The following is a 23,144-nucleotide window of genomic DNA, read 5'->3' on the forward strand; positions in this document are numbered from 1 at the left end:
TCCTGCATTCTGAAAGACAACACCGCATTGGGCAACACTGGGAAGTGTACAGTCACAAAGACAAGAAACAGATTAGCCCCCCTGCTTTTGTGAGGAAAAATGGCCAGTGTGCCACCGGTGAGTGGATTTTCATGCCCCAGGTTTGTATGTGTTACAACTGTGCTTTTTAAATTTAATCACATGAGACAGAATCCAGTAAAAAGTTTTATCACAACTGAATCTGGGCTCGAGTTCCTAAACATCATGTCACTGTGGGCTAAAAGCAGGCCACATGTTTATAAATGTTGTGCGCAATGAAATGGAGCATACACACTTAGTAAAAAAAAAAAAATCATTTATTGCACTTAGTAATCTTAAATGGTCTCTAACATTACAAAATTAGCAGTTACGTTCAGAGGTTGTAAGAATACTGATAGCACAAGTACAAAATATTCATCCATATAGTGTACATACTCGGAGTGTTCTTGTAGTAGATTCTGTTATTTGTGTTATATGGGAATGAGTTATAAATGTCAACTCACATGGCAAAAGCTAGACAAAACAAAAAAGCAGCCCTCTGCCCCTCACCATTTCCAATACAGGTACAAGGACACATATACAATTTAGTTTTTGGGAGAAAAAGTTTCCACTCCACTCTACCTTCACCTGGGTTGTACCATTACACAACATATACTGAAGTCACTATTTACAGTTCCACATAACCTGTAGTTCTAGGAGGAGTAATTTTTGCTTTGTGACTTCATTTGATATGGCTGCACAGAGATGACCAAATCAAATAATTTACAAAGTTGTTTTAGACATTTATATTTGACCATAAAAAAAAAAATCTAACAGTCTAATTCACACAAGAAATTCTTCAACTTGATCCTTTCTTAACGGGTTCTTTTCCTTTTAGGGCATGGAAGATCTGACAAGAGGAGATAAAAGAGGTTCAACAGCCTGTCAGATGACTGTTTTTATAAATAAAGTCAAATAAAAGCTACAGTATACAATTGTATTCAAAATATTAGAGACAGTGTACCCCTTCAAGTATCAACTAGCACTATGGGAACAGATTAGTGTACTTTAAAGTTTATTCAGATATATAAATACCTTGCAAGCTCTCTGCACATGAACTCCCAATGATCTCAATCTAAGTTTCGCACATGAAGTGCTTAAAAGACTGGATCCCAAATGTTTCATGTCTAAATTGATTGCACATGTATCTGTAACAAAGTCTGTTTACCATTGGCATTATCCAAAAAAAGCGGTCTTCCATTTCTTCCTGATTTAGACATACAAGTGCTCTTTTAATCCACATGACCATTTAAAGGGCATATTAGTAATTCACCTGAACTGCAATTAATTCCACTACTAGTTTAGATTTGAAGTCAATAAACTAAACACACTCACTCAAAAGTTAGCGACAATTATATTTACATGAGGAGGTCTTCAGAGGAAATAGTCTCTCCTCAGCTCTATGAAAACTCCTTGCACTTTAAAAAGGCAAGTACACACATGCTCCCTCTCTATTCATCTACTTTAATACAGTTTCTATAATGCTGACCCCACAAGAGCTTTACCCCACGGGGCACTAGTTAAAGCCTGTCAATAAGCTACCCATCACCTGTCCCACTTATTTTAGGTAGCCTCAGTTTCACCTTAGCCTTTCATATTAAGGGTTAGATTCACTGGTCCATTAAGTCCACTTTGCACTGCGTACATGGTACAAAATGACCTTAATGTGGCTGGAGATAATCAATAGAAGGTTTCTCCTCTACTCCTGCCACACCTACCAACCCCACCCCAGACATGTCGGGGTAGAGGGATGGCAAGTACTGCTGCTATACTCAATCCTCCACAGGCATGAAGGAGCTGCCACCATTTCCAGACAGCCTCCAGTTCCACCATGATTGAGCTCTCCGTGGGCACAGTGGAAAATTTGCCCTGGAAGCTTCTGATCACTGGTCAACTCAATGAAAACAGAGATTTTAGCAATGCCCCAAGTGCAATTGTAATTTCCATAGGACCAGCTCCAATGGAAGTTCTCTAAAGTTGTCTTTTACTTTCAAGTAAAAGCTATGTTCTCCTTCATGACACAAACAGATGAAGCATATCAAAATCTTCTTCCCTCTTTTCAATTACTAATGGAATCACATCCCAACTTTGCCATGAAGTCTCTAATATTGCAGAGAAAGTCCTCAGTCCATGTATATAGGGTTGGCTCTTGATCCTTGGTTTGACTGAGGTATGCGTCAAACATGACCCAAGGGATGGCCCTTTTATGTCCTCTGACTGAGAGGCTAGATAGGGCTAGTTTGGCCTCTATTGCAAGTTAGTCCAGAGGCTGCTATATCATACAACTAAGGCACCTGTTTAGCAACTGGGAGAACACTTGAAAGAGGTTTTATTCTCCCTTTTAATAAATATAAAAATTATAAGTTCACCTACAGCATTTGCCAAGAATAAATATCCTCCTTTTAACTGAGTGCAATCTTTGCTCTACTGTATTAAGAACATGGGAAAAGATGCATATGGCATAACAAGACTTTTAAATGATTATTCATGTGCTTGCAGGGTGCTTGTTAAAGCCTTGTGCTATTTTATGGAAATAAACTTACAGGTTTAGAAATAATCTAGCTGTGACAAGACAGGAAAACCAGAACAGCAGAAGTTATAATACAGTAGGTAGAGTTCTTAACTGCACCTTCGGTACTTTGAAAACCACAAATATATTTGCAAAAAGAAACACTAGACAGTAATAAGTTACAAACAAACACGTCTCAAATGTTAGGACTGCAGTCATACCTTCTTCACTGGAATTTTCTTCTGCGATTACAGGCATCCTACGATTGCGAGTAACGGCTTCCTTCTTTATTGCTTGTCTCCTATCTACAAAGGAATATTCAGGGAAAAATGCCACCAGTTATTAATGTCTCTACATCTCAGGTACAAACAATCCAGACAGATTGCTTACTTGCTCTTGGTTAAAAAAGCAGACATCAGTTGGTACTAAGGAGCTTTTAGCACCTTCACAGAACCTTCATTTGGCTCTTGAGCAATAACTAGTAATATAAACATAAACCATACTAAACGAAGACTCTGAAAAGATGGATGCAGGGTTTGTTAACATTAGCCAGAGAGATTACAGGGAATAAAGAGGTTTTGCAGATCACGAAGTGCGACAGAGCCATCAGACCAAATAAATGTTCATTTTCGCAGGAATGAAATTCATAAATAAAATGGCTGGAATACCTGAATTTTTCAACTCTGTCTTTTAAGAAAATAAGGTCAGACACCTTATGAAACCCTGATTAGAATATACTTGGAGGAATGTAAGAAAATACTTGGAAAATATGACTACATAAAAATGAGCTGATCCAAATGATATTCATCTTAGGGTGCAAAGTGAATTAATTTACTGAACTACAGAATTATTTTTGGAATGTAGGAAGATAAGCCAATGCCAGACTAGATCAGAACCTAGGTCCATCTAGTCCAGTATCTTGTCTTTTACAGTGGCAGATACTAGATGCTTCAGAGCAGCGGTCTCAAAGTCCTGGCCCGCGGGCCATTTGCGGCCCGAGAACCTCCCCACTGCAGCCTGCGGAGAGACGTTTCTGCGGCAGGCGCCGCCCCGCACAGCTCCCATTGGCTGTGGGAAAGGGACAGAGATACCATCACTAGTCACCAGGCAGAGTCAGCCATGGACGCAGAATCATTAGTTGCCAGGGAGAGTCAGCCATGGAGGCAGCATCACTTCCCCCCCCCCCCCCCCACAATGAATATAAACAAAATACCGAACACAAATATCTGATGCCCACCTTGCTGCAATCCTGAAGGTTTCAACGGCTCAGTCACTGAGGCCAAACATCAACAAACTGACAGAACTGAAGCGTTGCCAGGTGTCTGGCAAACACTAAAAACTCTCTGGCAGGCAAAGAATTGTGTAAAGTTGTATGACAATTTTATTATTTCTAAGAAATTCAAAATAAAAAAATATAAACGTTTTCTTTTCTGAACACCATCTTCAGTGACATTATTGGCCTGCTGGGAGGATTTGAGGACTGGCACTGGCCCGAAGGTAAATTGAGTTCCTGCTTCAGAGGAAGGTGTAAGAACCCTGCAGTAGGCAGAACTGGGGTAATCTGGTTCCCATATTCGACCTCGCCCTGATCTCTAATACAGTAGAACCTCAGAGTTACAAACTGACTTGTGTTAAACAAACTACTAAAAATTGAAGGGAAAGCAGCATTCTTCTCCTGCATAGTATAATTTGAAAGCTGTATTAAGTCAATGGTCAGCTGTAAACTTTTGAAAGAACCATAACATTTTGTTCAGAGTTACGAACGTTAGATTATCTTAAGCCCTAAGCATCAAGTTTCAACATGTCTTCCAAACTTTGTTAACAGTAACCACAACATCTCTGCATAACAAGAATATCCATACAGATATCCAATCCTTTTTGAATCTTGCTACATTCTTGGCCTCAACAACTGCCTGCTGTAATGAGTTCCACAATGTAACCATGCTGGCTGAAAAAGTGTTTCCTTTTTATCAGTCCTGAATTAGCCATTTTTTAATTTTATTGACTGTCCCCATGGTTCTTTTGTTATGAGCAGTGTTCCCTCTAATTTTTCCCACACATGTGTGGAATGAATTTTGTTATATGCATGAATATGGAGCTCATGTGTCACACATCACCTCCATATTGATGCACATAACATTCATGCGGCAGGGGTGGGACCAAAGGTTCGGCATGTGGGAGGGGATTCAGGGCTGAAACAGAGGGTTGGGATGCAGGAGGGGGTGAGGATTCCGGCTGGGAGTGCAGGCTCTGGGGTGGGACCAAGGATAAGGGGTTTGGGGTGCAGGAGAGGGCTGGGGCCGAAGATGAGGGGTGCAGGCTGCCCCGGGGCTATGGCAAGGAGAGAGAGAACTCTCCCCCAGCTCTCTGCCCCCGCAGCAGCACCTGGTCTGGAGGGGATAGGCACCTCTCCCCCGGCTGCTGCAGGTCCAGGGCATCTCTTCCCCATCCACGGCAGGTCTGGGCTGGGGCACCTCTTCCCTATCCGTGGTAAGTCCAGGGGGCTGGGTTGGGGCACCTCTCCCCCTGTCTGCAGCACGTCCTAATATGGCACTAAAAATGATCCTGGCAAAGTTTAAGTGCAATCTTCACTAAAATAATGAAATGTTTATTGTGAGCAGGAACTGTGATTACAGAGCCTTGAGCAATTAAATGCATGATTACATAAAATTCCTTTCAGACAATAACTTTTTATAGAATGGTAAAAGAAAGTGTGGTAGCTGCAATATAACAGGATTAAAAAAAAACATTTGATTCAATGTTTTCAGTCCTATTCAAAAGCAATGCATTGGATGCCAACAGTGTCACCTGAATTGAAAATTGACTTAAGTACCATTAGTGAGGGCAAAAATAAATGGCACTGTGTATCAGATGGGAGCGGGACGCTGTAGACATCAAGACATCTGTATTATTAAATAATCTTCATTAATAAGCTTAAAGAGCAGATAAATACCGAATTCTTAAACGGGAGGATATTCACTGAAGAACACAACAGGAACAAAAACAGAAGATAGAAACAAAAGCAGAAAATCAGACTATTTTCTCTGGATTTTGGGCTAGGCCCCCTGGAGCTATCAACATTCATACACTGCTTCTACATTCATGAAGGCCAATCCTTGCCCAGCAGGAGAGAAAGAACAACAGTTGGTAGTCTGCCTTTGCCATCTAACACACCGGTGAGAGAAGATAAAAAATAAAAAGCATTCTACCCTACATTACTGTCAGTAAAGAAATGTTTGGGGGGAGAATTACCAAGAGCAGAGAAGAGTTCACTTTAGCTTCCGCCTGCTGAGAGAGAGAAGACAACTGAGCAAGATCAGCCAAGTCAGGTGCATTTACAAAGGGAAGTGACATCTCAAGTCCTTTGCTTTATTTTCTGTCTCCATCTGCTGATAAGAACTATAACCAACTGCCTTGGCTGACAGAGGGGAGAGAAGAATTCCTTAGCATCTCCAGTACCACTAATATAATGAAGAATTACCTTTGGTTTCCAATGAGTTTCTCTTCTGTGTCAACTGTGACCTCTCTCTGCTTCTTTTACACCTGGGGGTTTTCATTTTTCCCTGATCAGACCCAGATTCAGAAGATTCTAGTTTAACTTGACGGTGCCTTCTTGATTTGGAGGCCTAAAATCCAAATAAATCCATTAAGCAACAGAAAGAAATCTAGTTACTACATGCACACAATAGTGATACACTCAGCAAGTAACTGAATCTAGTTAGGGAAATAAGACATGTTAAGACATCTTTCTGTCTCCACCACCATGCCAGTGATCACATTATGCTTAACACAGCGGTTCTCAACCAGGGGTCCAGAGCTCCCTGGGGGAGCTGCAAGTAGGTTTCAGGGGTCCACCAAAATAAACCAGAGAGGATGGCCAGCATTAGACTCACTGGGCCCAGGGCAGAAAGCTGAATCCTGAGCCCCTCCTCCCTGGGCTGAAGCCAAAGCCTGAACAACTTAGCTTTGTGGAGCCCCCCTTGGCATGGGGACCTAGGCAATTGCTCTGCTTGCTACCTCCTAAAGCCAGGCATGGCTATTAATCTACTGAAAAACAGTTGTTGTGGCAAGGGTTGGCCGTTGAATTTGGTTTTGGTTTTTTTTTTTTGGGGGGGGGGGGCGAGAGCTCAGAAGGAAAAAGGTTGAGAACCCCTTGTTTAACAGACAAGACAATAATGACAGTAAGTGTCCATAGTAGCTGAGAACTGGGCACCCAACTCTTATGCACTTTTGAAAATCCCACATCTTAAAGTATTACCATTTCAGAGTAACACTGCTTATCTGACATTCAAATAATGAAAAGGAGGACTTTTGGCACCTTAGGGACTAACGAATTTATTTGAGCATAAGCTTTCGTGAACTACAGCTCACTTCATCGGATGCATTCAGTGGCAAATACAGTGGGGAGATCTGTAGTGAGCTGTAGCTCACGAAAGATTATGCTCAAATAAATTTTAGTCTCTAAGGTGCCACAAGTCCTCCTTTTCTTTTTGTGAATACAGACTAACACGGCTGCTACTCTGAAACCTGTCAAATAATGAACACATTGTGAGACTTATTTTCAAGAGCACAGAGAATGCCCTGGTGCTACATTTTTTTATAGAGTTATTTTTAAGCAATAAGCAGCAAATGTTAAGAACATTTCTTGTGTAACAAAGACAGACTACTAAGACCAAATGGGGTTTTTACTGTCCAGTTTGGGGCTCCATTTTTCTCTTAGTTGCCTGGGAAAGCAACATCACTATAATTTCAAAGTTTTACTACTGTATACTCAAAGCACTATATCATGATTTTAGTAAATATGTGCATCCACGTTCCCCATATTAGGAGAGAAAAATGTTTAAGTCTGGATCTACTATAAAAAACAATACAATGGAGATTGGGGGATTTCATGTTCATTGGTTCAATGACTAATCAGATCTAGAATAACATTTTCAAAAGTACTTAAGTGACTTAAAAGCCTCGGTCCCATTTTCAAAAAGTGACCTCAGAGCTTAAGTCTCATTCACTTTTAAGAACTCCCAAGACTTTGAAAGTTAAAAGCATTTAGCAGCCTAAATTCTAAAGTCACTTTTGAAAATTTTACCCCATTTCATTTGACAGGTAAAAGTATGGGAGTTTTTAACTGCCAGCATAGACAGTTCGCCCTGGGATTGGAAAGTCATGGCAGCTTTCTAAAACGTATGTACAAAATTCTGTTCTCAGTTACCTGTGTAACTCCACTGAAAAAAGGGGCGTGCACAGATATTAAATGAAGGCCAATTAGTCTTGACATAAGGAACTTTACTAACAGTTCTGTCACATGCCAGACTAGAATCCAGCTCACTCTCTCAACACCTGTATTGCTTTTGCAAAGCTAATAGGAGTAGTAAAAACTTGGTTTTGTTGCCAATAAGGTGGGTAAGACTGAATGCCCAATGGGAGCAGGGCTTGAAGCAGATGGTGCCATTTTGATAAATCACTTTTCTGACCATATTATAATTTAAGTGAAAGTAAGTGTTTTTGGAAAGGTAATGATTAACAATTCCCTAACAAATATACCTAATTGTTTACTTACCTCAGCAACTGCATTATAGGACTTGTATTTGATTTTAGCCAGTGCATTTGCTCTTTCAGAACCCTGTAAACAAACAAGAAAAAGGTCAGAAAAAGCCAGTTACCGGCATATCCCCTTAATCTTCTCATTTTTATTCACAATCACAGAGCTTTTCACCCAAATCTCAAAGTGCTTTACTAAATTGGAGAATCATCATCCCTGTTTTATATATAAGGAAACTAAGTACCGCTAGCAAGACGTGCCCAAGGGGTCACCACATGTCAAAGACTCCAGATCTCCTGTCTCCCACACCTTTGTCCTATCCTCTGAACCATGCCAACCGTGGGCTTTATACGTCTGCTTGCATTCATACAAAAATACTTTGATTTAGTATTTTTCAAGTATTTGACAAGGGCCACAGAGCTTTGCCACTATGTCTTAGCTGTCCATTGATCTTGTCCTTCCTTATGATCAATTATGAAAAACAGAAATAAAATGCAAGACAGACTCACTTTGCTCAAAGAAACTAGCATCTTAAAACAACTAGAGGATGAAGATAAATGAGGCAGCGATCCCTTCTGTGAATGTACAACTGTTTATAAGATTCACTCGCTATGTCTCTATCTTGGAGTTGGGCACAGGGGAAGAGAATAAATCTCAATATTTACAGTATGCAAATTGATGGAATATAAAAGTGTACAAAGAAGGTAGTTTCCATATTACCTGATATAACATTCAGTGAAAGGGCAATATTAAATTAAGGAACAACTCCTTGAGAGTGAATGTAGAAGATGCATCTTGCAAACTGTGTCATCTGTAGAGAGCTAAGTGTGTAAAATAAGTGCTGCTTAAAAAGTCCTTATTTCAGTAAAACAAACTATCAGATTTCCAGAGTAAAGCAACTGTGACTTTGGCTTTCCTAGGTTTCTACAGTGCAGAAAAGCATACATGCAAATAGTTACCTTTCTATGAAAGATAACTTTCTGGGGTTCAACCCAGCAGTTATTTAAACAAAAAGCAGCACTATGAAACAGTTTATTGTAAAAACTGAATACAGCATTCAGTTGAAACTACAGAAGAACCAGAAAGGAATTTGGCCAGGATAGAAGGGATAGAACCCCTACTTATGTGGAGAATGGCCATGGCATTCTTCAGGACCTCTCAAGTTGAGACCTGAGTCCACCACTAACAGAGAAGAACATACTTGCTAAAAAACACCAACACTACTCAGAACTCTGGAATCTGAAGGTCTCCCATGCTAGTACTAGCCAGGCTTGACCAGACCACTGCTTAGTTTCCTGACTTGATCACAGATTGACGTGCTCTGACTGCAGATTAGGTTGCCCAATAACATTAAGATATTACACAGTAAACTTTTCTTACTTCTGAGTCTTGAGAAGTCCCTCCTTCCCTTTTGTCAGTCATTTCGTCACTATCTTTAGCCTTTGAGGAGGATTTCTGAAAAAGTATAGATATGTAAAACTCATTCAGGACTTGAACAAAACTGAAAATGTGCACAGTAACGTTTCAGAGGAACAGCCGTGTTAGTCTGTATTCGCAAAAAGAAAAGGAGTACTTGTGGCACCTTAGAGACTAACGAATTTATTTGAGCATGAGCTTTCGTGAGCTACAGCTGAGCTGTAGCTCACGAAAGCTCATGCTCAAATAAATTCGTTAGTCTCTAAGGTGCCACAAGTACTCCTTTTCTTTTCACAGTAACGTTGTCATCTCCATTTCACAACATAAAATTTAAAAGATCAATTTATTCTAGGAAATTAACCACATTCTCTCTTCCCTTCTACCTCAGTCTAATATTTTAATTACTGGTATCATGTCCCTTGCATGACTTCAAAGTAAGTGTGTGTGGCACATTTAACATTTACATTACAGGATTGCATAGATCCCTACTTAAAGCATTCATGCACCACTAATCTTCAGACTTCCATAGAGGTGTACACATTATATATCTGGTCTTTCACTCATGACAAATCTTTTAAGACAAAGCTTTAATTTATCATTTGAAAAATATATTCAGAGATCTTCACACATTTAACACATTCTATACACTCATGATAACCTGCACTGCCACAGCACAATAGAGACTATAGCCTACCATTTTGTCCTGCTGCCATTGCTGATATTCCAAAATCATATTCTTAATATTAATTACAAATTCATCCTTTATCAAGCTCAGAGCCTTATCCGGCTGGGATCCGTCAGTGGAGATCAAACACTTCATTTTCTGATAGTGGTCATGAACATTCATCATTTCCTTAAGTGAAAAATGTTAAAAGCTTTTAAAAAAAAACCAGTGATGTAGCAACAAATAAAGAATATAAACTCCTGGTTAAATACGAACATTGTGCATATAATTTTTTTAATCACAGTATATTGAACTAGCAACTGTTTTAAAAAGGAGCTTGTTAAAATTAGCTGATCACTGTCAGTAGTAGCAAGTCATAAGAGTGTTTTAATTAATATCTAGTATCATGGTCCCACCAGCTTAGTGGAGAATCAGAGGAAGACAGACTGTGCACTAAGAAGGAAACATCAGTGGTATCAGGTAATTATTTTCAGGCAAAGATTTCAATCCTCAACTGTTTGAGGCATTTTAAAGTTTCCCCCCATTTCATGGTTAGTTAATGATTTCAGTGGCAATGGAGGACGTGAGATGGGGGGCAGGTCTTCCCTGTGTACAAGTCTAAAATGCTAGAACCAACTGGAAGAGACATCATGAACCAGATAGCTGGTCAGCATGACTAGACAATGTAACAGAAGAAAAACTCTATCCTACTTCCAGTGCCAGAGTTTGTATAGGTAACATTATACTAAAAGTGAGAGAGTAAAATGACCATGGGAAAACAAGCAAGGGTTTGAAAAAAACAAACCACCCCCCAATCCTGCAGCTGACTGCGACTTTGTCTGTACAAAGTGCAAGCTGGTCTCCATATTGCAAGAGAAGATTGAAGGTCTGGAGCAACAGATAACGACCCTGCGTTGCATACGGGAAACTGAGGATTTTCTGGACAAAACTCAGGATAGGCTTCTAGGGGCACAAAGCTCTACAGATACAGAGCAGGTTGCACAGAGGAGCCAAGAGGCCAGTGAAGAAGCTTGGCAACATGTGACCTCCAGAAGAGGTAAGCGGAATGTCCGGGTTCCAGTAACACAGACACAGGTAACTAACCGCTTTCATGTTCTCTCCACAGGTATCGTTGCGGAGAGCGGACCAGATGATATGTCTGGGGCGAGAAAGCAGAAGGAGACTCCGCTGGTTGGAAGGCATGAGATGCGCTGTCCTGAGGTTGGGAGTTCCACGACCACCACTCCCAAGAGGAGAAGGCGGGTGGTGGTGGTCGGGGACTCGCTCCTCCGGGGGACTGAGTCATCTATCTGCCGCCCTGACCGGGAAAACCGAGAAGTCTGCTGCTTGCCGGGGGCTAAGATTCGCGATGTGACGGAGAGACTGCCGAGACTCATCAAGCCCTCGGATCGCTACCCCTTCCTGCTTCTCCACGTGGGCACCAATGATACTGCCAAGAATGACCTTGAGCGGATCACTGCGGACTATGTGGCTCTAGGAAGAAGGATAAAGGAGTTGGAGGCGCAAGTGGTGTTCTCGTCCATCCTCCCCGTGGAAGGAAAAGGCCTAGGTAGGGAGCGTCGAATTGTGGAAGTCAACGAATGGCTACGTAGGTGGTGTCGGAGAGAAGGCTTTGGATTCTTCGACCATGGGATGGTGTTCCAAGAAGGAGTGCTAGGCAGAGACGGGCTCCACTTAACGAAGAGAGGGAAGAGCATCTTCGCGAGCAGGCTGGCTAACCTAGTGAGGAGGGCTTTAAACTAGGTTCACCGGGGGAAGGAGACCAAAGCCCTGAGGTAAGTGGGAAAGCGGGATACTGGGAGGAAGCACAGGCAGGAATGTCTGTGAGGGGAGGGCTCCTGCCTCATACTGTGAATGAGGGGCGATCAACAGGTTCTCTCAAGTGCTTATATACAAATGCACAAAGCCTTGGAAACAAGCAGGGAGAACTGGAGGTCCTGGTGATGTCAAGGAACTATGACGTGATTGGAATAACAGAGACTTGGTGGGATAACTCACATGACTGGAGTACTGTCATGGATGGTTATAAACTGTTCAGGAAGGACAGGCAGGGTAGAAAAGGTGGGGGAGTAGCACTGTATGTAAGGGAGCAGTATGACTGCTCAGAGCTCCGGTACGAAACTGCAGAAAAACCTGAGTGTCTCTGGATTAAGTTTAGAAGTGTGTGCAACAAGAGTGATGTAGTGGTGGGAGTCTGCTATAGACCACCGGACCAGGGGGATGAGGTAGATGAGGCTTTCTTCCGGCAGCTCGCGGAAGCTACTGGATCGCATGCCCTGATTCTCATGGGTGACTTTAATTTTCCTGATATCTGCTGGGAGAGCAATACAGCGGTGCATAGACAATCCAGGAAGTTTTTGGAAAGCGTAGGGGACAATTTCCTGGCGCAAGTGCTCGAGGAGCCAACTAGGGGGGGCGCTTTTCTTGACCTGCTGCTCACAAACCGGGTAGAATTAGTGGGGGAAGCAAAAGTGGATGGGAATCTGGGGGGCAGTGACCATGAGTTGGTTGAGTTCAGGATCCTGACACAGGGAAGAAAGGTAAGCAGCACGATACGGACCCTGGATTTCAGGAAAGCAGACTTCGACTCCCTCAGGGAACGGATGGCCAGGATCCCCTGGGGGACTAACTTGAAGGGGAAAGGAGTCCAGGAGAGCTGGCTGTATTTCAAGGAATCCCTGTTGAGGTTACAGGGACAAACCATCCCGATGAGTCGAAAGAATAGTAAATATGGCAGGCGACCAGCTTGGCTTAATGGTGAAATCTTAGCGGATCTTAAACATAAAAAAGAAGCTTACAAGAAGTGGAAGGTTGGACATATGACCAGGGAAGAGTATAAAAATATTGCTAGGGCATGTAGGAATGTTATCAGGAGGGCCAAATCGCACCTGGAGCTGCAGCTAGCCAGAGATGTCAAGAGTAACAAGAAGGGTTTCTTCAGGTATGTTGGCAACAAGAAGAAAGCCAAGGAAAGTGTGGGCCCCTTACTGAATGAGGGAGGCAAACTAGTGACAGAGGATGTGGAAAAAGCTAATGTACTCAATGCTTTTTTTGCCTCTGTTTTCACTAACAAGGTCAGCTCCCAGACTGCTACGCTGGGCATCACAAAATGGGGAAGAGATGGCCAGCCCTCTGTGGAGATAGAGGTGGTTAGGGACTTTTTAGAAAAGCTGGACGTGCACAAGTCCATGGGGCCGGACGAGTTGCATCCGAGAGTGCTGAAGGAACTGGCGGCTGTGATTGCAGAGCCATTGGCCATTATCTTTGAAAACTCGTGGCGAACCGGGGAAGTCCCGGATGACTGGAAAAAGGCTAATGTAGTGCCAATCTTTAAAAAAGGGAAGAAGGAGGATCCTGGGAACTACAGGCCAGTGAGCCTCACTTCAGTCCCTGGAAAAATCATGGAGCAGGTCCTCAAAGAATCAATCCTGAAGCACTTGCATGAGAGGAAAGTGATCAGGAACAGCCAGCATGGATTCACCAAGGGAAGGTCATGCCTGACTAATCTAATCGCCTTCTATGATGAGATTACTGGTTCTGTGGATGAAGGGAAAGCAGTGGATGTATTGTTTCTTGACTTTAGCAAAGCTTTTGACACGGTCTCCCACAGTATTCTTGTCAGCAAGTTAAGGAAGTATGGGCTGGATGAATGCACTACAAGGTGGGTAGAAAGCTGGCTAGATTGTCGGGCTCAACGGGTAGTGATCAATGGCTCCATGTCTAGTTGGCAGCCGGTATCAAGTGGTGTGCCCCAAGGGTCGGTCCTGGGGCCGGTTTTGTTCAATATCTTCATAAATGATCTGGAGGATGGTGTGGATTGCACTCTCAGCAAATTTGCGGATGATACTAAACTGGGAGGAGTGGTAGATACGCTGGAGGGGAGGGATAGGATACAGAAGGACCTAGACAAATTGGAGGATTGGGCCAAAAGAAATCTGATGAGGTTCAATAAGGATAAGTGCAGGGTCCTGCACTTAGGACGGAAGAACCCAATGCACAGCTACAGACTAGGGACCGAATGGCTAGGCAGCAGTTCTGCGGAAAAGGACCTAGGGGTGACAGTGGACGAGAAGCTGGATATGAGTCAGCAGTGTGCCCTTGTTGCCAAGAAGTCCAATGGCATTTTGGGATGTATAAGTAGGGGCATAGCGAGCAGATCGAGGGACGTGATCGTTCCCCTCTATTCGACATTGGTGAGGCCTCATCTGGAGTACTGTGTCCAGTTTTGGGCCCCACACTTCAAGAAGGATGTGGATAAATTGGAGAGAGTCCAGCGAAGGGCAACAAAAATGATTAGGGGTCTGGAACATATGAGTTATGAGGAGAGGCTGAGGGAGCTGGGATTGTTTAGCCTGCAGAAGAGAAGAATGAGGGGGGATTTGATAGCTGTTTTCAACTACCTGAAAGGGGGTTCCAAAGAGGATGGCTCTAGACTGTTCTCAATGGTAGCAGATGACAGAACGAGGAGTAATGGTCTCAAGTTACAGTGGGGGAGGTTTAGATTGGATATTAGGAAAAACTTTTTCACTATGAGGGTGGTGAAACACTGGAATGCGTTACCTAGGGAGGTGGTAGAATCTCCTTCCTTAGAGGTTTTTAAGGTCAGGCTTGACAAAGCCCTGGCTGGGATGATTTAACTGGGAATTGGTCCTGCTTTGAGCAGGGGGTTGGACTAGATGACCTTCTGGGGTCCCTTCCAACCCTCATATTCTATGATTCTATGACTGTAAGCTGGTACATCAACATGCTCACTTGTATGCAGCCAGTTGCCGAACCAGGGCAAACACAAAGGTCAAAATTTAAATTAAAATACTGTCTTTTGCAGTGTACTTCCCCCACTTCTTGTGTGAGAGTTGCCTATTTGGATTGGCAGGGAACAATCTTCTTAACACGTCTGTGAAGCACTTTGCACACTTTCGGTATTATACAAATATAGTAGTCCTTCCATGAAAATAGATGCAGTGTTTCAGAATGGATGGTAAAACTGCTAGTACACATACTTGTCCTTATTTCTGTAACAAAACTTTTACAAGGACCAGACCATACAATTAGAGAATTATATTTGACAGTAATGATAATTATTTTGTAGCATAAAAGTTACTGTACCTCCAACACATCATTAGTGATGAGCTTGCTTACTCGGTTACTTAGCTCCTTAAATTCCTCTTTAAGTTCAGTTTCCCGAACCTTTTTCTTAGTTCTGAAGCACAGCTGTATAAAGATGGGTATATTTCGAAATACATGGTAAAAGAAATGTACAGGTGTATGTTTATAACTATGAAAATTCTCACCTTGACAGTCAAAAATGAAAGATGCTGAAAGGCATGGATCTAGAAAACAAGGTGATCCTGACATTCATCTGTATAGATTTATTTTCAAGCATTCAATCTCACAGCAATGATTTAATAGCTTTTGTGAAACACTTTTTTAAAAAAAGATATTCTTTCACTGCATGGATGTTATCAGAAATTCAAGCCACCACCCAAACTCAGAAAAACAATGTTAATTTCTACAGATTAAAAGACATGATAAATTATAAAGATGCCAAAGCAATATTTTTTCAAATAATTGCTAGTTTTTTAAAGCAGAACATATGATGGATTCAGATTACATCTAAACTACATTTTAAATCCAACAGCCTCTATCGTGAGTTAGTTATGTAAAGTACCTACTGCACTTTGGGGTATTGTAAAAAAGTAACTGCAAACCAAGTGCACTGGTGCTGCTCAACTCTCTCTTCATTTCTTATTTTTAACTAAACATTGTACAACAATTAGAAGATAGACAGGGATTTTCTAAAGGAAGTAAACTTCTTTGTGCAATAACTCACAAGTCTGGGCATTGCTGTAAAGTGAAATGCTTTGTCTAGTCTCAGCTTCCTAAATATGTACGCTGCATCATAATGCTGGGCATTTATCAGATCCTGTTGAAATCTCTGAACTTCAAGCCACTCCTTGAGTGCAATTCTGATCTGCAATAGAAAAAAGGAATCTATTTTACTGATACACATTTCCTTGAACAGTAGTTAGAGATTTTAGCTGACCAGTGGAGTAAAGTCATAGCATGCTACAAACTGGAGACATGCCTGAATGGGTGTATATGACAGAAGTGACCTCAAAACTACAGAAAAGATGCAGCAGATTCTAATAGTAACAAGTCAGTCACGTAAGTAATCCTATATAACATTGTTGTGTTTAGTATTCTAGGTTTAGCCATCTGTTTTGACAATGAATACAATGATGCCAACCTTACTCTGACTTCTAGGGATGTTTATAAAAAAAAGTTGAGGAATTAGAAAGGTTACTTGGACCACAGACAAGTACCAAAGGTGCAAAGCCAAATACAGACAGGAAGCATGGGTAGGGCCATACCAAATTCAGGGTCCACTTTGGTCAATTTCATGATCATAGGATTTTAAAAATTGTAAATTTCATGATTTCAGGTATTTAAAACTAAAGTTTCACAGTGTTGTGATTGTAAGGTTATTGTAGGGGGAGGGTTGCCGTATTGCTACTCTTACTTCTGCGCTGCTGCTGGCGGCAGCGCTGCCTTCAGAGTCGAGCAGCTGGAGAGCGGCGGATGCTGGCTGCAAGCCCAGCTCTGAAGGCAGAGCTGCTGCCAGCAGCAGCGCAGAAGTAAGGGAAGCATGGTATGGTATGCCGCTCAGCTCTGAAGTCAGCACAGAAGTAAGGGTGGCAATACCATGACGCACTACATAACCGTGAGACCCCCCCAACTCCCTTTGGGTCAGGACCCACAATTTGAGAAACTCTGATCTTCCCTGTGAAATCTGTATAGTATAGGGCAAAGGCACATAAAAGTCCTGATTTCACAGTCCATAACACATTTTTCATGGCCATGAATTTGGAAGGGGCCTAGATATGGGGTAGCGCCAGGAACGCTTGAGGTGCATTTTAGATCACTATGTGCGATGGATATGTCCATGGGAAAAAGTTCAATAGTATGCATAATTTTCAACCTTTTGTGACAGCTTAAATTGCTTTACATTCATTTGTATGGTCTATTTTGCACTTCTGAAACCATTTTCAATTTGTTGCCACATTTGGCTATTTTTATCACCTATATCAGCCATTTTGACAGACAGTGGCAGCTGGTGAACTTTGGGGCAAGTGGATCATAACAAACAAAAAAATATCACGGATGCTTACCCACAAAATTTTCCTAGGCAGGCAGCCAGAGAACCATGTGCATGTGTATGGGGCTCCATGCCTTCGCACAGCCATGACATTTCCCCCTGGTGAAACCAGAACCTCTCCTTCTCCCCACCTCTCTCCCCAGAGAAACCAGGAACTCTCCCCGCTCTCCCTGTCTATGATCAAGGGGGACCCTGCCCAGGCCTCCTATGCCACCTAGGGCTCTTTATTACCTTGGCCACTCCTTGCCCTGGACCTCATTCCCAGGACGATCCTTCTCTTCTTCCTCTTCCTCTGTTGTATTCCCTCTCTCCTCCTCCTCCTCCCCCACTGGCTGAACAGTAAGTATCTGACAGGAGGCAATGTAGGAATTTGGAATGGTATTGGGGCACTGGTTTCCCCACCCTAGCCACAGGCTGCTTGTTGCTCTCTAAATGCCCTGTGGATAGTGCTGATGCATTCTAAACAGTACCTACAGCACATTAACGTAGTGCAGCAGGGTTCACAGGGGACAGTTAAAGAGCAACACACAGCCTGTGGCATGGGCAGTGAATCAGGAGCACCAAACGCCATTTAAAATTGCCACGGCTTGCCTCCTATCAGACCTTCACTGCACAATCTGCACACATGCCACAAAGGCAGTGAAGAACGCCCTGCACAGCCACGGCGCTATTTGCTGTGTTCATCGGACCCAAGTGGCAGTGACTGATGCAAAAGCATAGATTTAAGACCTGAATTCATAATTAAAATGTAAACACTAGGAGTCAGGGAATAAACCTACTAGTTAAAGACTAATGTCAAAGACCCACACACACCCCGCCACCCACCCCTTGTGCTCTGATCTGCCAAGGTGAGACGTTAATTCATACACTCCTCAAAGCTGTAAAGAGAACAGTGTAAGAATTCTTACCTAAGTGCCATTATTTTAACCTGCTCAGGAAATCCAGGTAGGTATATGAAAGATGAAAAGTCTTCCCTCTAACCTGAGAGGGAGAGAAAACATTTTCCTCTTGTTTTCCTCTCCTACCGAGAGGGTCCTGGCTGTGAAGATGGTTTTTGCTACTTTACCCCTCAGCTCTTGATGGTGCAAAAAGAATTCATCTACTCTACACCTCCCCCAACATCTCTTTTTAGGTCCCCCTTTCTAAAGAATAGCTTCAGAACATGTATCTATATTGTTTATACCTTTCAGAAGAAACTGCAGTTAAACTTATAATTTCCCTGTTCTATATATGGTTCTGAAGAGTGTAAAACGAAAACGGATGAAACTTTGGCCAGTTTTCACTTTGCTACAGGTTGGGAAAACGTAAGCACCACCAGCAGCACTGGAGCTCTCTGCAGCCCTAGAGAAAGACTGCTGAACATTTACTCTCAGCTCACATTTGGAAGCCTAGAAACTTTAATTTATTATTCTTTAAACAAAGGAGAGTTTCCTATAGGCACAGGCAAGTGATATTTTAAGTTCTGAAAAATACCATGCCTTCAGTTAATTTAGCCAGTTTTTAGGCTCTCAGACTTTAATGATGTTCAATAGGGTAGTTTTCTTAGAGGGCCCATTTCTTCCAGAATACTCATGTTTTATTCCTAAAAAAGAAAAAAGTCTTCAAGTTGTGGTGGTAAAATATACAAGAAATCATTATACAATCATAAAAGTCTGATATTCTTTTGAGACGGAATCCTCAAAAAAAAAAAACTTACCTTTTGTTTTGGCTTACAGAGTTGCGTACTGTACAATCCATACAGAAGATACAGAGCACCAACACGAATCTGGAAAGTGTAAGGAGGCAAGAAGTATCGCCATGCCAGATCCAACACCTTCTGTGTAAACTTATTCTTCTCTAAAGGCCTTGTTTGACCACTAAAACAAACAAACAAAAAATAGATAAAAGCAAATAATGATATAAGTACAGTTTTTAAAAGACTTAACCCATTAATACATTTAAAACTTATGTTAGACTAAGGTCTGATTATAACTGACAAATCTTCAAGGATAATCAGGGTTAAATCTCTTAAATTTTACCTCTTGTCATTCTGTCATTCCTTACATTAAACAGAAGACCTATGTTCTGAAGGATGCAATGATCTGATTTTGTTCTCAGAAACCCTATATGACAAGGATACAATCAAACTCCACAGTCCTGAATGTCCTTGCTTTTGGTGTTAGTCAGACTTAACACTGCTAGATACTTCTATATTCATGTTTTTCCTTATTAAAAAGGAACCAACTGTTTCATTACTGCATTTTCTAATCTATTTCTACTTTTAGGAATTTAAATAGTATGCTTAGAATACAGCCAAAGTGCATGGGCTCAATACAGCATATCTTGGACGCAGTGCAGCACAAGCCACATGAAATACAAACACTACATTCATAATCTCAGTATACCTTACAAGAATTAAAGCTTTTGAGGTTTCACTTTCTCCCTCTTTTAAGTTTGCTTTATAATCTTATTTTTTTTAAAGTTACAGACTGAAAAATCTAGCGACACCATCAGAGGACCCAACCACATGAGCCACACCAACAGGAGCCCATTTCACCTGCACATCTACTAATGACAATATATGCCATCATGTGCTAGAAATGCCCCTCTGCCATGTACATTGGCCAAACCGGACAGTCGGTTCGTAAAAGAACAAATGGACACAAAATCAGACATCAGGAATGGTAACACACAAAAGCCAGTAGGACAGTCTCCCTGGACCGTCTATAACAGATTTAAAAGTAGCCATATTTCAGCCAAAAAAACCTTCAAAAACAGACTTCAAAGAGAAACTGCAGTCTGCTGCAGTTTCCACGGTAAACATCTGATGAAGTGAGCTGTAGCTCACGAAAGCTCATGCTCAAATAAATTGGTTAGTCTCTAAGGTGCCACAAGTACTCCTTTTCTTTTTGCAGAGCTACAGTTCATTTGCAAATTTAACACCATTAATTTGGGCTTGAATAGGGACTGAGAGTGGCTGGCTCACTACAAAAGCAATTTTCCCTCTCTTGGTATTGACACCACCTCCTCATTATTGGGAGTGGACCACATCCACCCTGATAGAATTGGGCCTGTCAACTCCCTTCTCTTCATGTGTCAGTATATTTATGCCTGCATCTGTAATTTTCACTCCATGTATCTGAAGAAGTGGGGCTTTTTACCCACGAAAGCTTATGCTCAAATAAATCTGTTAGTCTTTAAGGTGCCACCGGACCCCTTTTTGTTTTTGTGGATACAGACTAATATGGCTACCCCCTGATACTAGACTCTGAAAGTGCAGAGCTTGGTACACTGGCTGCAGAGGAAGAGTAACTGACAAGAACTATCCATGGCAGAAACACATCAGAGCACAGCTAGAGCTAAAAATATAATTTTGAATGATGCTACATTTAGATTGGTGTCAAGTATCAGGGGGTAGCCCTGTTAGTCTGTATCCACAAAAACAGCAGGGAGTCCATGCATCTGAAGAAGTGGGTTTTTACCCACCAAAGCTTATGCCCAAATAAATCTGTCAGTCTTTAAGGCGCCACCAGACTCCCTGTTGTTTTTTTACATTTAGATTGACTGTCATGATCCCAGCACAGAGACAGCGGGATCTCTCATAGGGAGGAGGGGGGGGTTACGGGGGAGGTGCCGGGTCTCTCAGGGGGAGGGGTGCGAGCCGGTGCCGGGTCTCTCACGGGGAGGGGGGGGGAGGGGTGCGAGCCGGTGCCGGGTCTCTCACGGGGGGGGGGGGAGGGAGGGGTGCGAGCCGGTGCCGGGTCTCTCACGGGGGGGGGGGGGAGGGGTGCGAGCCGGTGCCGGGTCTCTCACGGGGGGGGGGGGGGGGAGGGGTGCGAGCCGGTGCCGGGTCTCTCACGGGGGGGGGGGGGGAGGGGTGCGAGCCGGTGCCGGGTCTCTCACGGGGGGGGGGGGGAGGGGTGCGAGCCGGTGCCGGGTCTCTCACGGGGGGGGGGGGGTGCGAGCCGGTGCCGGGTCTCTCACGGGGGGGGGGGGAGGGGTGCGAGCCGGTGCCGGGTCTCTCACGGGGAGGGGGGGGAGGCGGTGCCGGGTCTCTCACGGGGAGGGGGGTGCGAGCCGGTGCCGGGTCTCTCACGGGGAGGGGGGGGGGAGGGGTGCGAGCCGGTGCCGGGTCTCTCACGGGGAGGGGGGGGGGGAGGGGTGCGAGGCGGTGCCGGGTCTCTCACGGGGAGGGGGGGGGTGCGAGCCGGTGCCGGGTCTCTCACGGGGAGGGGGGGGGGTGCGAGCCGGTGCCGGGTCTCTCACGGGGAGGGGGGGGGGTGCGAGCCGGTGCCGGGTCTCTCACGGGGAGGGGGGGGGGAGGGGTGCGAGCCGGTGCCGGGTCTCTCACGGGGAGGGGGGGGGAGGGGTGCGAGCCGGTGCCGGGTCTCTCACGGGGAGGGGGGGGGAGGGGTGCGAGCCGGTGCCGGGTCTCTCACGGGGAGGGGGGGGGAGGGGTGCGAGCCGGTGCCGGGTCTCTCACGGGGAGGGGGGGGGAGGGGTGCGAGCCGGTGCCGGGTCTCTCACGGGGGGGGGTGCGAGCCGGTGCCGGGTCTCTCACGGGGGGGGGTGCGAGCCGGTGCCGGGTCTCTCACGGGGAGGGGGGGAGGGGTGCGAGCCGGTGCCGGGTCTCTCACGGGGAGGGGGGGAGGGGTGCGAGCCGGTGCCGGGTCTCTCACGGGGGGGGGGGGGTGCGAGCCGGTGCCGGGTCTCTCACGGGGGGGGGGTGCGAGCCGGTGCCGGGTCTCTCACGGGGAGGGGGGGAGGGGTGCGAGCCGGTGCCGGGTCTCTCACGGGGGGGGGGGGGTGCGAGCCGGTGCCGGGTCTCTCACGGGGAGGGGGGGGGGGAGGGGTGCGAGCCGGTGCCGGGTCTCTCACGGGGGGGGGGGGGGGGGGAGGGGTGCGAGCCGGTGCCGGGTCTCTCACGGGGAGGGGTGCGAGCCGGTGCCGGGTCTCTCACGGGGAGGGGGGGGGGAGGGGTGCGAGCCGGTGCTGGGTCTCTCACGAGGGGTGCGGGGACGAAGCCGGATCCCTCACGGGGCGGAGGAGGGGGGGCTGCCGGGTGTCTCACTGGAAGATGGTGTGGAAGCGGCGGTCCCGCCACAGGCCGGAGAACACCTCGAAGCGGACATTATCCGTCTCCTGGAAGCTGCTCAGCAGCGCCTCGCAGTCCGCCTGCAGCCCCGAGGCGCAGCTCATCCCGCCGCCGGGCCGCTCCAGCCCAGCAGCTACCCGCGGCAGGCCCAGGCAGAGCAGGACCACCAGTGCGCACGCGCGCGGCCCCAGCCACCGTGCCTAACGCTATAGTGCGGGAGGGGTGGGAGCGGGTACATGAACATCCACTGCTCATGCGCCGACTCTGTTCCCCGCAACACTGCGCCTGCGTGAATTTCCGACAACTCTGACCCATCAACCTTCCTTCACACACTCACGCTACCCCTGCCCCCTCGCTCACCCGGGCGCATGCGCGCACCGTCAACTTTCATCTGCTGTACTTGAGCTTCTCTAGCCGCCTTGTGGTGGAGCGGAGTCTTTCCTCTGCCCTTCCAGTGAGGGCGGGGCCAGGGCTGAGTGAGGGCAGCCTCCACCTGGTCAGTCCAGTGAGGGTAGTTGCGGGGAGCCTGCCCCCACCTCAGTGATGGCTATAATGTATAGGGGTGGGCTGAGTAAGTCCCCCCGCCCCCCATTAACAAACAAAACAAAGTGGCAGCACCCACATGCGAGCAGCTGGCCAGTCAGTCACCTGCCACAGAGCCCACATGGGGCCTAAGAGCCCTGCCTAGTCAGGAGCCCTGCTTTAATG

General features: G+C 45.0%; 1 protein-coding gene across 1 annotated transcript; it reads right to left on the bottom strand.

Moving 5' to 3' along the window:
* Nucleotides 1-317: 317 nt before the first annotated feature.
* SNAPC1 (small nuclear RNA activating complex polypeptide 1) lies at nt 318-22,626 on the bottom strand. The gene is made up of 10 exons (XM_048855742.2): nt 22,413-22,626; nt 19,059-19,218; nt 16,037-16,177; nt 15,313-15,417; nt 10,216-10,374; nt 9,486-9,560; nt 8,124-8,186; nt 6,048-6,192; nt 2,788-2,871; nt 318-907 (listed from the first exon to the last, which is right to left on the bottom strand). Exons 1-10 carry the CDS (start codon nt 22,538-22,540, stop codon nt 873-875), a joined length of 1,095 nt encoding a protein of 364 aa, XP_048711699.1. The 5' UTR covers nt 22,541-22,626; the 3' UTR covers nt 318-872.
* Between the last annotated feature and the right edge of the window lie 518 nt (nt 22,627-23,144).

This window comes from Caretta caretta, chromosome 6, assembly GCF_965140235.1.
Source record: "Caretta caretta isolate rCarCar2 chromosome 6, rCarCar1.hap1, whole genome shotgun sequence".
NCBI lineage: Eukaryota > Metazoa > Chordata > Testudines > Cheloniidae > Caretta > Caretta caretta.

What these genes read in the sequence shown, in the direction of transcription:
- SNAPC1 (XM_048855742.2), bottom strand. Translation starts at nt 22,540, where the DNA reads ATGAGCTGCGCCTCGGGGCTGCAGGCGGACTGCGAGGCGCTGCTGAGC. An exon ending in TTACAGCAATGCCCAGACTT is followed by an intron (nt 15,418 to 16,036) that starts GTGAGTTATTGC and finishes ATCTTTATACAG; the next exon opens with CTGTGCTTCAGAACTAAGAA. An exon ending in AATGGCAGCAGGACAAAATG is followed by an intron (nt 9,561 to 10,215) that starts GTAGGCTATAGT and finishes ATACTTTTTCAG; the next exon opens with AAATCCTCCTCAAAGGCTAA.